General features: G+C 41.9%; 2 protein-coding genes across 2 annotated transcripts in view; both read right to left on the bottom strand.

Annotated features, from left to right (window-relative positions):
• vopp1b (VOPP1 WW domain binding protein b) overlaps positions 1 to 2,639 on the bottom strand; it is a 50,948-nt gene extending 48,309 nt beyond the window's left edge. Inside the window, exon 1 of the mRNA XM_069698093.1 lies at positions 2,340 to 2,639. Coding sequence (XP_069554194.1) covers positions 2,340 to 2,390 — 51 coding nt within the window. The 5' untranslated portion in view covers positions 2,391 to 2,639. The remainder of the gene's footprint in view (positions 1 to 2,339) is intronic.
• Positions 2,640 to 12,344: 9,705 nt separating this feature from the next.
• Positions 12,345 to 15,053, bottom strand: part of stk17a (serine/threonine kinase 17a) — a 41,355-nt gene continuing 38,646 nt past the window's right edge. The window contains exon 7 of the mRNA XM_069698107.1: positions 12,345 to 15,016. Within this exon, the coding sequence (XP_069554208.1) occupies positions 14,575 to 15,016 (442 nt within the window). The 3' untranslated portion in view covers positions 12,345 to 14,574. The remainder of the gene's footprint in view (positions 15,017 to 15,053) is intronic.

Here is a 15,053-nt window from a genome sequence, read left to right on the forward strand (position 1 = left end):
AAGATGAGATTGACAGCAGTGGCTTGAAAATGTTTAGCTGCCTCCTCAATTGGCTTTCATCCCCTGTATGTACATGCTGCCTTTCCACTGATATAGCTGTCATTGCTTGGCCCACATCACCGATGCTGCAGATATTTAAATCTGTGCGGTATGTGTGCTCTTGCATGCATCAGCTCTCTCACACTCTTCAGCTACAAGTTTTCCCTGCATGGCTGGCAACCACTGTCACTGAGGATAGCTTCATTCGAGTCTTTCCCTCATCAGGCCCATTGACAGGATATGTGACAAGTGTTTCAGCACATATCTCCTGTGGAGAGCTCAGCTCCAAGGCTGAACACTTGATAATAATTATTTGAATCAAACCTGTTGGTTGTGCACAGCCGACACATTTACTTCCAATCTGTGTGACTGGGTATAACATTTATGACAGATATCAGGATGATATCAACCACTTATCAACCAGAAAATAGCTGGGCAGCAGGAGTGAAAATGGGCAAAACATCTCATCATTTTATCCTGTGTCGTGTGTCATCAACATCATCGTGCATTTTCAGACTCTCTTTACCCATTATTGTTTCGCATGACAACTTCCAGTGAGGTTGGCAAATAGGAGCAAAGAGTGCTCTTCATCACACGACCCAACATGTCTAGGTGTGACCCCCACATAGCCTAACAGTTTTGTTGTTGTTGTTGGCCTCGAATGCCATTGTTTGTTTACATTCTTGTCTCTGGAAGTTGGCGCTTGGCCCCTCCTCCCTCGTGACATCATGCAGTGCTGTCACCAGCACTGAACCAACCTGAACCAATCATGGCATGCTGTAGCAGGTAGTTTGTCAGGTGTTAAAGGGCAATAATTTGCCTTGATCAGACATGGTGACCATTATCAGCTAAGAATACAGTGTAGTCTGAACATCCAAGAAGCTCGCCATGATAACCTCGAAAGACCACCGTTATTTGTCGAAACGCATGTCCAAAAGTGGCAGAAAAACACAGATCCTGAGTATGGACACAATCTTCAAACCTGGGATTCAAACCTAAAACGACATCGCTGAATCTAAAACATCTTAAGCAGAATTCCACACAACATCCTGGTTTCATGAGTGTATTTACAGGCTTTACAGACTTCTGTGTCAAAAGCTGCTGAAAATGAAACAAAACATTGATGTCATCACGACCACTCATCAAAGTGAACACAGCAGCACCAGCACTGGGTCTAAGGGCTCGATTCCCTCCAGGCAGTCGGCTCCCATTCAAAATGGATGTGCTCACTAAGTCGGCGGAATGAAATAAAATAATAATGATGAGAGTTAATATTACATGAATAGACACGAGTGTCAGCGGCGCTGGACTGGCAGAAGGAGCAGGGTTGAGACCACAGCGTGCAGCCTTCAGAGCCCTGTACAATAAGAGTGGAGCTCATAGTCGTCTCTTTTTTCCCCTTAAATGATCCTTAAATCTCCAGCGACATGCAGAACATCCATGACTCAAAGTTATGTTTCTAATTCATTCATTTCAAGAGAGCATCAAGGTGGCATGAAGCCTACAAATCAAGGAAAAGGAAAAAAAAAAAAAAAATCACAAAAAGTATAAATGTGTATGAAAAATTAAAAAATTAAAAATCATTAAAAAAGAATTAGACAGAAACAATTGAACATGACAGCTTACAATTGGATTCTGCCTCCTGCCTGCTGTGCACCTATACAGTGTGTGCCTGCAGGCCCAGTAACCTACTGAGGAGTTATGGGTGTCTGACACAAAGACAAAGGATGAAAGTATCACAGGTAGCCGACTAGCACATCAAACAATATAATGTGGTATTTTGATAAAAAATAATAATAATAATAAAAAAAACCTGTGTATTATTCTCCACATGTCTTTCCAGCATGCATACCATCCAACCGGCACCATCCCTATTTGATCTTTGTTTTTGTTCTCATGTCAAACGCATCAGAGATGGGAGCAGCGTTAACCAATTTTTAAGTTAAGATTTCATACATAGGAGGTGTTTTGTTGTGGGTCACTTGCATGCCGAAGTTAAACGAAAGTCCCATACACGTCGCCAATGTTCACATTTAGACTCGACAATGTGTGCACTTTGGCCGTTAAGCGAGGGGATATCGGATTGTTTTAGTTTTGAATTGACTTTGGCGACCAAGCGGCACGTATCGGAGCTGCATCACATGCAGCCCGCTGGCGGACCGATAAGCTCCGAGCAAAAGCACTCATGAGGGCAAAACTCCACCTTCCAACCAACAGGCTCGTCTGTCAAAGCTCCAATAAATATTCAATATCCAATCAATATTGTCCGCTCCACGGCGATAATGGCAGACAACGCTCACCTCTAGAAATAGCCACAATGTCAGGGCTCCATCGGCCAGTGGATTCCTCATATCTCCGCCGGGAGGAGGAGAGTGGAGGCGAAGCTTCGCTGCTGGAGAGAAGGAGACGGACGCGTAGGAGATGCTCTTTTATTTGCTATGTCGGTTTCATCCCCGCTACTGGAGACCCTCCGAGAGCAGATCCAGCCGGTCCGCCAGGTGAGGAGACGGATGAAAGCGACCTGAGTGACGGTCAGACGGTTCACAGACGGAGATTAATGACATGGTGAGAAGCTGCATTATCCTGTGATGTTGTCTTATTCCACGCCCCTTTCCCTGCCCCCCCCCCCACCACCACTTCCCCTCCATCCCCGCCCTACAGACACACACCGTCTTGTTTCCATCACTTCGCAGTACATTAGACGCACATTCATTTGACATGAATCTTATCCTCCCCTTTTCTTGAGGAACTTTTTATTTTTTATTTTTTGTACAGACTGTGAGTTATAAACTGCTGTGCTGTTGCTGCATTCTGATGTAGCCTGTAAATATTAGCCGTGGAGGCACTTCCAGAAAGTCTTGTTTTTAAAAGTCATTTACAGATGAAGGTTTATTTACATCAACCATGTGTGCAGAATTGAATGCAGCATCAGTTTGGCTGTTGCCTCATGATCTGCAGCTGAGCTCTGCCTGTGTTTCTTCTTTTCTTTGATGGACATGCTGATTTTTAATACATTTAAACTATTATGTACCTACATTTCTTTTCAGCATGACTGTGATTTAGTATTTTTCAGTAGCTTTGATCAGTTTCTCCCCATTCCTTTCCTCATTGCCTCCAAATTTGGTGGCATAAACTTTAATAATTAAAGCATGCATGTAATTTCACATTGTAAAACTATTTTTGTAAAATGTATTATTTTTGTGATGATATTTGAATACTATCCCTTATTTGTGAATTGCAGATTTGTTTTTACGTTAGATCTATTGTTTCTCAATGCTTTTATTGCACATTTAAATTTCATTTGAACTCACTATGTGCACACATTAGATGAAACCTTTCAACATTAAGTTGGGTTTATACACTGTCCTCCCCACATGTTTATCATGTGCTTTTTTTCAAGCTTATAACCTGCTTTTAAAATTGAAAATGATTTTCTTTCAGACATGATAATACCCAAACATGTCAGGTTATGTTTGCGGTCTACAAAGGTGTAAGCGAGAGGAAGAGAATGCTCTCATGGGTGCATGATCCAGAGGAGGCAGATCCTCTCTGGTGGCGGGACTGACAAGAGTCAAATAAAACATGGCATCCCTGTAAAATGTGCTGGTCACAATCAGAAAAAAACAAAACATCAAAAGCTGGCTGAGAACTCCAGGGCAGGTGTAATAGGGAGAGAGGCTGGCTGGATGGAGTCGGGGAAAACCTTTTAGTTCAGGGGTCATTTTTATTCTTGTCCCATTTGTGTTTTTTTGACAGCCAGTGCCAGAAAGTGCCAGCTCAGCAGGCAGAAGAAGGCGGTGGAGGGAGAAGCTAGAGGCAGCAACCAGACTCCCCAATGAAATAGCCAGAACTGAGAAGAAGTATGGAGACATTGTTACATGTCAGTGGAAGAGGCACAAACACGCAAACAGCAGCCACACATGCGAGTTCTGTCAATTCCTCTAAAACAAGGGAGGACGAATCAGACTTCTCGGCCCTTTATCAGGTCGGAAGAGGAAAAGGAAGAGGCAGCCTTTGAAAGTGAACATGTAAGTTAAGACATACTTGTGTCTCTGTCTTATAGAGCTCCAAGCTGTCCTGGACTCAGACTGAGACTTTCTGTTCCTCTGCCATCTTATTTTAAAATGTGTATTTTGTAAACAGTTACATTACTGATAATCAATTTTTCTGTCGATATTGTTAAACTCATGGAATAAAAATATTGTAATGTCATTGTTTGTCTTATTTTAAATTGAACACGTTACAATTTATAGTGTGTATAGTCATTTATTCATATATTTCATAATTTATTTACAAATATTGCTGTTTTATAGTTATCATAAAAATTGAAAGCTGATAGAGTATAGATTTATTTTTTGAGAATTGTTCAAATACAGTAAGCTGCTTTATAATCTCTGTGGTTTGTGAATGGCTGACTGTTCTAAATAACGTATTGATTACGTCATTTATCTGATGAAGATATTGAAAATAATCAGACATTAAAAATAAGTGGTGGATCTGGTCCCCCTCATACAATGTGCCTTCTGAATTGAAAGACGGTTTCCTGTTTCAACATTATAAAATGAACATTGAAATAAACAATGGGAGAGATAGGGAGAGGCTTATGAACCTCAAGGTCACCCTCTGTTTTTATTTTTTAGTCAATAAATGCCATAAAATAACCAACACCATCAGTAACATCCTATATATACTGACATGAAACAGTACCAGCCTTATCCTTGGTCAATATCTGACAGAAATCAGCACTCAGATTGTCAGGCAGCTTCATATGTCATTATTTTATTACAGAGCTAAGTGAAAATGGATTGCATAATTTTACATGCATCTACAGATTACACATATGTTGTTGGCTGGCATGGTTCTGTCCTCTGTCCTCCAAACTCCACCCTGCCGTTCTCCACCAGATGTCCTCTGATGTACATCCTTCTGACCTGCAGTGACCCCTGTTCTCCAGGCTTTACCAGCCAGCAACTTCCAGGGCTGAAAAATTAAGCCAAGGCTAAAAAGCCACTTGAGGCTCGCTTCGAAAGTGAGTCAATCCCCAGACCCACATGTTAAAATGTCCAACTAATTTCTCCATCTGTGACAACTGTGCAGGGGTTGAATTTTTTTTATAAAACTAAATGTATGAAGGCTTATGGTTATGCATAATTAAGTGTGGGTTGCTTGAGTGACAGATGGGTGTGATGGCTGGCTGCCTGCTGGTTTCAGCAATCAGGCCTCCTTTGGGCTGCCTCCACACACCACATTTTTACCCACTTTTGGATAAGCCAGGAGTAAGGCTGAATCAGGCGCTGGAAAGATGACGATGACCAGAGCCACCCGGAACTGAGATTTTAAAACGACTCTTCAGGAAACCTATGGGTGACCTTACAGTGACTACGTCCATTTTTTTATATACAGCCTATGATTCACCTCACCCACCTATGCTCCTGCTTCCCACTCTCTCATTATCCTAGCCTGCATATATCACCTATATTTCCCCGTGACCTACCATGTTGGTATACTCTGCATTTTGTGGACTTCCTTGCATCAGTTAATGTTCCATACAGCTAGCATTCATGTCTTCTTATAAAAATGTCACGGACCTATCCTGACAAGGCAACATTTAGGTTCTCTGTTTTTGTTGCCTGAACACGCTGTCGTGGCATTTGCCATGGCTTGGATAGTGTTAGCCCCGCCCACCTTTAGTTACAGTTTATTATAAAAGGTGCTATACAAGCAGTAACCAACAGTGACATCACCCACCATCTTACTAGTTTGAAGCGGTTTGGAGCCAGAAGTCACCATACTAAAATGCGCTGAGAGGATCTGACTAGATCTGATTGGAAACCCGATGACACTACGTCCTGCCCACTGATAGCCGTAACCTGACTGGACCACGGGCCTGTCAATCAAACAGACACCCCATCCAAAAAACACAGCTTCTTTAGGCTTATTTTCGAATTAATGATGGGATTATTGTCAGATGAACCGCCAGAAAACTAATAACAAGGAGCGCATTCAGGTAGCAACACTGAAATTACTTGTGGAAAAAATTTATTGACTTAGTATTCCATGAGAAAATTTGAATGGGAGTCTATTGAGGCTTTTCGGAGCCAACCTCTAGTGGCACGCGGTGGTATTGCAGCACTTCCGCATCGGTCTCGTTTCTCAGACCTGTTATACACAGTCTGTGGCACTATATTGTTTCCCCTGTCCATCGTTCTGTTTTTCTCCATTTCTTCCACTGTATCAATCCAATTAGCTTTCTAAATGTCTTCATACATCAGCTGTTGAACACCAGTGGGGTGTTTTCAGATTCAGCACCGCGGACTCAAAACAGCTGAGACAGAGAAGACGTAACAGAATCTGCATCAAACAAAGCAGAAAACGTGCTATCTGAAAGATCCCAGGAATGTCCAGAGGAAGAAACACAGTGTCCCCAGAAGGCACCGTCTCATAAACAATCATGACAAAAGAAATGGCGGTAAAATGAGGTGTCCCTTTTTATGAGACACGCTCCAAAAGGATTTTATGAATTATGGATTCATTCTTGTCCAACATATTTTGGTACATCAAGAGTCATATATGGATAATTATTTTTATGTCATTTACCAAACTAACATAACATACTAACATAACAACACAATTCCACACAATCTGTGACAACTAATATGAAGTTAGCAGTCATTTTACAGTCATGTTAGCTCACTCCAACTGACTGATGTCTATCAGCTGGTTTTTGTATACAGTAGTTCCCATAATGTGTCACACAGATTTACTTCAGAAAATAAGATTGTAGTGATACATTTTCTACCGTCCCATTAACCATTACCAGGAAGTTAATTCATTAATTAATAGTTGTCCAATAATAGCCAACTAGAACAACCAATAGAAGACAGTCTTCCTTCTGTCTCTAATCATCACGGTTAACCTACACAGATAAATAACTTAACATTTGCTATTCCTTGTGTTTAGAAAGGTTCCAGTCAAGGAGAGGCTGGTGGCTCTCAGAAATGTTTTCCTTTTTCTGCAGTAGTGTGTGTGCGCATGTGTGTTGCACAGCCGCAGGCTCTGATGCTGACAGAAAAGGAGGAGAACATGAAGCTATTTGTGCCTGTCAGGAAGTAAAAACGAATAGCGCACCGGTCAAACCCTTATTAACATTACCACGTAAATAGGCGGTTCAAGAGATTAGTTTAAATTGAACTTTTTCTATCCCGTTCTCCCACAGTATTCCACTAGATATGAATGATTGAGGCAGTTTGTCCTGAATATCCCAGTCAAACCACCCGCCTCGTTCCTTGGAGTACTGCCCCTTTCACACCTCAAGACCAGAAAGCAAAGGTCAGAAAAACACACCAAACACAGGTGCTGATGTTGTATGCAGTAATGGCAGGTCTGTGCTGCCTTCTGCTGGACTACACTGAAATGGAATATCTGCCTTCACACCTCACTGGTTTCTGTGTTATCACTTGATAGTAATGCAGCATGGAACATTCAAGTCACATTAAAAAATCAATTGATTTTTATTAATCCCCGAGGGGAAATGTCTTCACTACAGCAGGGGGGCTCTCAGGGGGGAGCTGCTGCAGCAGGCTGCCACTAGGCGGCGCCAGGTAACCTGACCTGAGGTGCATGTTGTTGGATGATGGGAGGAAGCCGGAGAACCCGGAGAGAACCCACGCAAGCACAGGGAGAACATGCAAACTCCGCACAGAAAGGTCCAGGACCGGATTCAAACCCAGAACCTTTTTTGCTGTGAGGTGACAGTGCTAACCACTGCACCACCGTGCCGCCCGATAAACCACCCAATTCATTCAGTATTAATTAAGACAAAAAGATAAATACCTATGAATACACAGTAAATGCATACACACAAAGGAAATACATCTAAAGATATGGATTGTCTTTTACTATATCTGTGTTGAATATATTTCCATGGAACATTTTTTGTCTTGTCTACATTAAAACGTAATGAGAAAGAGGACTGGTTAGATGTGACTCTGTTACTGTTCCAGGGAACTAAACACACACACACACACACACACACACACACACACACACACACACACACACACACACACACACACACACACACACACACACACACACACACACACACACACACACACACACACACACACACACACACACACACACACACACACACACACACAGATAGCCTCTCTCTGATTCTTCTTCTGCTCAGTTTCCAGCAGACAAATGAACCCTGATGAAGTAATTGCAGGTCTCAAAGTCTCTGTAGCACAAAGTGAGGACTATATTCACACAATACTTACCTGACCAGATATCTCTATGATCTAGATTCTTGTGTGAACATGATTTATGATGCTATTATGAGAGACGTCAGCAGCAGCGGTCTTGATGGATGACTGCGACCTTGAAAATGATTTTGTCACTTTAGATGATTTGAGCTCTTTTGTCATAAACTTGATATTAATATTTGATTCATGTCTGTCAGCTTTGGGGACTGTAGCTCTTTGTTTTCAGGTAAATGAGAAACAGGGAACATAAAAAAGCTGCTGATAACAAGGAAAGCCGTTTTTTTTATTTTTACAAATTGTGTATATGTCAGATGATTTATGTTTAATAGTATAAAACATTGATTTTAAAAAGACTGATATAAACACAAAATATGGACTTAGGGACCACTTTATAATTTTACTTTATTTCATTACCAAAAAAGAAGGAAAAAAAAGTTTCCAAAAAATAAGAGTACAAGAAAAACAAGGACAAGTAAACAGAAGGAACAACTAATATTAATGTCATTCTTAATTTTTTTCCAGTGGAGCATTTTGTGCTGTATATTCTGAGTGTAATGGCGACAGTGTGTCATTGATTGAAGGATTTGATCCCTTTTATTTTGTGAATGCAGCTCTTCGCTGAAATACTTTAAAGTGTAAACATGCTGCAAAAACTGATTTTAATCCAAAATAATAATTATTATTATGCATTTATTAAACAACATGAATAAATGACACTTTGAAGATGAGCAGTTGAACAGAAGCTGCCTTGTTCCTGTCTGTGCTGGTGGGTTTTCTTGTCAGCAGTTGTACACCACCAGTTGTTTCCTACCAGATTGTCTCTTTACATTCCTCCATGTTTGTGAGGTGATTCATGCTCGGTCCACCTGCTCCAGGGATCCACTCATCCACTCATCCACTAGGCCTCGGTCTCCAAAAAGGTCAAAGCAGTCCAGCTGGTTCTGGGATAATCCAGGCTCTCTTCTTTGAACAACTCTATCCAACTTCTTCTTTTCTAGAGCAACGACCTCCAGAAACTGAATTCTGTCTTTGCCTATAGCTCCTCTTTCAGTCACTCTCACTCCTCCTCAGTTCTCCTCCATGCTTCCTTTGTCTGTTGATTCTCCCTCTCTCTCTCTCTCTCTCTCTCTCTCTCTCTCTCTCTCTCTCTCTCTCTCTCTCTCTCTCTCTCTCTCTCTCTCTCTCTCTCTCTCTCTCTCTCTCTCTCTCTCTCTCTCTCTCTCTCTCTCTCTCTCTCTCTCTCTCTCTCTCTCTCTCTCTCTCTCTCTCTCTCTCCCTCTCTCTCTCTCTCTCTCTCTCTCTCTCTCTCTCTCTCTCTCTCTCTCCCTCTCTCTCTCTCTCTCTCTCTCTCTCTCTCTCTCTCTCTCTCTCTCTCTCTCTCTCTCTCTCTCTCTCTCTCTCTCTCTCTCTCTCTCTCTCTCTCTCTCTCTCTCTCTCTCTCTCTCTCTCTCTCTCTCTCTCTCTCTCTCTCTCTCTCTCTCTCTCTCTCTCTCTCTCTCTCTCTCTCTCTCTCTCTCTCTCTCTCTCTCTCTCTCTCTCTCTCTCTCTCTCTCTCTCTCTCTCTCTCTCTCTCTCTCTCTCTCTCTCTCTCTCTCTCTCTCTCTCTCTCTCTCTCTCTCTCTCTCTCTCTCTCTCTCTCTCTCCCTCCCTCTCTCTCTCTCTCTCTCTCTCTCCATCTCTCTCTCTCCATCTCTCTCTCTCTCTCTCTCTCTCTCTCTCTCTCTCTCTCTCTCTCTCTCTCTCCATCTCTCTCTCTCTCTCTCTCTCTCTCTCTCTCTCTCTCTCTCCCTCTCTCTCTCTCCCTCTCCCTCTCTCTCTCTCTCTCCCTCTCTCTCTCTCTCTCTCTGTTCATAGGTGTGCTTGATTGATCATTTCCTTGTCAGTTGATTAAGGGCTCTTCCTTACTTTCTTGTTTGTTTGGAGCTTCCTCCCCCCCCCCCCCTCTGCTACAAAGCCTTGTATGGATTTGGTTGTCAGATTTGTACCACTACGAACTGCTTTGTGTGTTAAATGGCTATTTAACATTTAAATGTTTAATGGGGACAAGATCAAATTAATTTCTACAGGCCAGTAAACACTGTCAGCACAGAGGAGTTTCTGCATAGCTATCCATCAACATGGCATACGAGATTAAATCATGACCAACTCATAGATTGATTTGTCATTAATTAGGCATCAGTCATTAAATATTTCAAAGTGTTTTGTACTGAGGTTTTGTAGCTGTGAAACACCAGCTTCTACTAATAAATAGCAGTGTTATCAGGAGACAAGTTAACTGATGCCCGCTGTCATCCTGCTACCACTGCCACCAGCCAGCTGACAAAACACTGTGTCTTTGTGTGTGTGTGTGTGTGTGTGTGTGTGTGTGTGTGTGTGTGTGTGTGTGTGTGTGTGTGTGTGTGTGTGTGTGTGTGTGTGGTGCTCCAAGAGTGGGCTCCATAACACAGGAAGGTAATTGGTGTCAAGTTTAATTAGCGGCTCTGTACTTGACACCAAGTGCTGCTGTATTAGTGACACTATCAGACAAGCATTTCTCTACATTAATCACCAGCATGTGTCTGTCATGGTCGCCTAGCAACGGGCCTCCAATGGACACGTGGCAACATCCTGTACATCAGGTCTCTCAGAGAAAATTAACACTCGTTTTCATGTTTCAGGACAGACCAGAAGCAGCAGAAGATGCTCTCAGTCAAACCGCGTGAGTGGCAGAGAGCTACTGCTGACGTTCTGCTGAGCAATATCACCCTTTTTCTAACAAAATAGATTGGAAGCTGCACAGAGAGACTCACAGTGTCTCAGGAATTTCTGTCTCTGATTAATCTATGAAACATTAAAGGAAATAAGCCAAACAGAAATTTGGCAGTGATGGAATAAAACACAAGTACAAAGTGTTGCTGTCTTCTCTGGACTGTATCTCCCATACAGTTCTTTCCATATTGATGTAAGCCTGCTAAATTTATTATTCTATTTCAAATTGCAGGTGCTGAAGCACGGAGACTAAACATCTGTTCACAGTCTGCACTGTAGCTCCACTGGATGTAAATCCACAGTGTAGTCAGAAGTATTTTACTAAAGCTGTTCCTACATATTTAGAATTGCACTCAATGAATACACCATCTTCCATCCCCTTCACAACGACGTTACAATGTGCCATTATTACTTGTTGCAACAAACTAGTTTCCAAGTGATGTTTTCTTTTCCAAAACAAACTATATCCATGTATATAAAATGCAAATGCAAAAACCGTGAGTTTTTTTGTTGAAAGAAATCCATTCCAATACTTACGCGTTCTCCTAATATCCTTCACAATAGGACTGTTGCTTCCATCTAGTGGTAATCTGAGGTAATGCGGCAGCTCATGGTTCGTAAATTTAAAAAAAAATTGTATTCTATTTATCTATCATTTCGGAGCAACAGAGATTGTACAAGTTCATCCCAATGACAGACCTTTTCAAGAGACATTTTACATTTTAATTCCCACTTGTTTTATGGAGCTTTCAGATGAATTGTTTGGGTTTCCTTTGCAGATGGAATTGCTCGGTTGGTGGCAGTCATCAAAATGAGAATCCCTTTTCTGTCAGGTGTGAATGTCCTTCTTCGCCATATCAGTTCTGTTAATTCCATTTCCTTCATTCCACGGTGTTAATCTACAATCGTACCATTTTACTTTTCTGTGTCTATACCGTTTAATGTTTAGACCAAGCTGCTCTTTGCTATATTTCTATTTATCTATTTGTCTGTCTATCTCTATCTAATATGCAGTATATTTATCAGAATGTGGCCACACTGTACAGATACATGTACACCTACTGAGATCATAATGTGTACCAGACCAACTCCAAATGTTTCATCACTTTTGTCCATATACACCTAATTTTCACCCATATCCAGATACAGATCACACGTTCATAGCAGGTGTATAATGTTATAAAGACAAGTGTTAGGAATATTCCATTCCAGTGATATATGACTTCCAGACAGAGCTACAGATGTTTAATGTCGTACTCTGATCACAAACTAATAGCCACAACTGTCAACAGTTCTGAAATGTTTATTTACAGTACAGGACATTCATGTACAAATCTGTTTCCATAGCAACAGAGCTAATTGTTTGGACATACATTTACAGTACAGACCCAGTGGAAGTCTGGAGTGCTTGGCGTACAAGTTGAGAGTGATCTGCTTCAGAGAGGACTGAACCCTGAGGAGGTCAGTCCGTGTTCTAATAGGAATATGTGACATGGCTCTTTAAACACTTCTGTTAAATACAAACCTGCGTACCAGAATAAAAAAACAACAACTCAGTAACATCTGCAATATTACACAAAAAAGCCTAAAATAAAACCCTGAAAGATCTAAAATCATCAAATTCTTTCTCTGAGCATGGCACCAAATAGAAAATAAAGGAGAGATACAAACAGGGTTGAGGAAGGAGCTGGTTCATCAGCACAGACGAGGAAAAGGACACAACAGTCATTTGGTTCAAGGAAAGTGAGTCTGTGCTCACCGCTATAAGTACAAACAGTCCCAACTGCAAACCCACCCCTCCAGCCATCAGTACACATGGAGGAATATGATGACTGGTGTCAGGTATGTGCTGTATCCACAAGCATTACACACTGTACAGAGATATCAGCTCTGCCGGTTACATGAGGATGTTTGGACATCATCTGCTCACGGTAGTTATGTTTCTATATTAGTCAGAGATACCTTGTTTCCCAGAATGCAGTTTTTCCCTCTGATCAAAATGTGACAGTTTCATTTCAGCACCCTACTGCTGAGGATGAGGACATATAGATAGTGACATATGAAAAATCAGTGTAGACATTTTTTTTTTTTTTAACTTCTCAGGATTGCAAGCCTTCCCTGTGAGATGGTATGAGCCAGATAATACACTTCAAGTTGTACATTAGATCATTTTTATTGAATGTGCAGCTTGTTAGAAATGATCCCTTTTAAACTGTTTGTCTGTCAGTAAGTAATTAGAAATCATCCATTAAGGACTCAGACAGGTACAATTTCCTGTGGTCATAGTTAATTCATCCCCAAAAAATTGTTAGGCTCTTTGTCAAAAATGTTTGTGTTTTTGGAAAACCTTTTTTTTCCAATTTTCTAAAAACCTGTATTGGCACATGTCTATAAGCTCCACCACCAGTCAGGCTCTATATTATTACAACAGAACATCAAATATTAACTATGTTCTCTTTCAGAAAACCTCCTCGCTGGATCGAGTGTCTCTTCGCCTACTTGCTGTCTGTGAGTTTGTGAGAGTTAAAACTGAAACTGGACCAACTTCTTGATCAACGTGCGTTGCTGCAGAATTCTGTCCTATTTTCTGCTCCTCCGGGTTTCAATCCAAAACCGAACGACACTGCATTCACAAACCCGCTTAACAAGAACGTAGCTCAGCAGTCCGGAGACTTCAGGTGGAGCTATATTGTTAAAATATAATAATAACAATAGAAGTAAGTAGATATATACTTAGATGCATCATTTTTCTATGTGCAGTTATTTCCATGACAGGATCCTATAATTTGCTGGAGAGCTCTAGAAGAACTATTAAAGGGACCCGGTGGTCAGATTGTTTTATCAGCTGCTGAGGTCAAATTAACTTTCAGTCTCAATCAATGCTTGAAAATCGATGTAGAAATTTATTAATTGTATTTGACTTGATATTGCACACAACTCAAAGTCTCAAACTGTGAATTCTGTTCATAAAAACACAGATGAATGTCTCCCTGTTGGATCTGAAACAGCAGCTGGAGAAAAAAAGACTTCACTCTTTAAAACAGCGGCAGTTGAAGTTTAGTGTCAAAGTTGAAAAAGTTGCTTTTGGAAATATATCAGTGTTGTGTGTGTGTGTGTGTGTGTGTGTGTGTGTGTGTGTGTGTGTGTGTGTGTGTGTGTGTGTGTGTGTGTGTGTGTGTGTGTGTGTGTGTGTGTGTGTGTGTCGCGTGTGTGCGTGTGTGTGGGTATGTGGTCGTAATGAAATGCAACATAAATTAAGCTATTGTTTCAGGAGGTGTTTAGGAAAGTGGGGGTCGAGCAGGGCTGATGCTTATGGGAGGAATACTGTATGTACTTTTAAAATGCACTTAAAGTCCAGCTACTAAAATAACAAAGATTGACCGTGCAACAGTTTCTGATTATACATTTACACAATAAATGGAGGGGAGTTGGTACATCAGTAGGCTTATTTCTGTTACCGTGACAACACTAACTTCTCCTCTGTCAGACGCTGATGGTGCACGAGGTGGGTGGAGGGTCAGTAGATGAACTCTCCAAGGACCTCCTGCAGGGCACTGAAGGGCTCCTCGAACTTGAAGCGTTTGGAGATGCCTTTCTGCTCGGCAGCCAAAGCCTCCTTCTCAGAGGTGGAGCTGGAGGACTGGCGGCACTGACCCAGGGTGTATGCTGCCATGACGATCAACTCATCCGTCACCGGGCCCTCCACCTCCTCCTCAGCTGTGCTTGTGCTGCTGGGAGGTTCGGTGCTACTGGTGGAGCTGCTGGTGGAGCTGCTGGTGGAGCTACTGGTGGAGCTACTGGTGGAACTACTAGTGGAGCTACTGGCGGAGCTACTGGCGGAGCTACTGGCGGCGGTGCCTGCATCCTGGTCCTCTGCTGGGAGGATCTCCTGGGTTTCCTGAGGCTCTAAGGCCTGAAGCCAGGCGTGGTTGAGAGACTGCTTGGCTGTGGCTCGATCCCTAAAAAAACAAATATACAGAAACCTCTTGACATCTC

Source organism: Brachyistius frenatus, unplaced genomic scaffold (assembly GCF_029030835.1).
Source record: "Brachyistius frenatus isolate BFR_SWC_R1_liver_20210118 unplaced genomic scaffold, ASM2903083v1 Contig_25, whole genome shotgun sequence".
Classification (NCBI taxonomy): domain Eukaryota; kingdom Metazoa; phylum Chordata; class Actinopteri; family Embiotocidae; genus Brachyistius; species Brachyistius frenatus.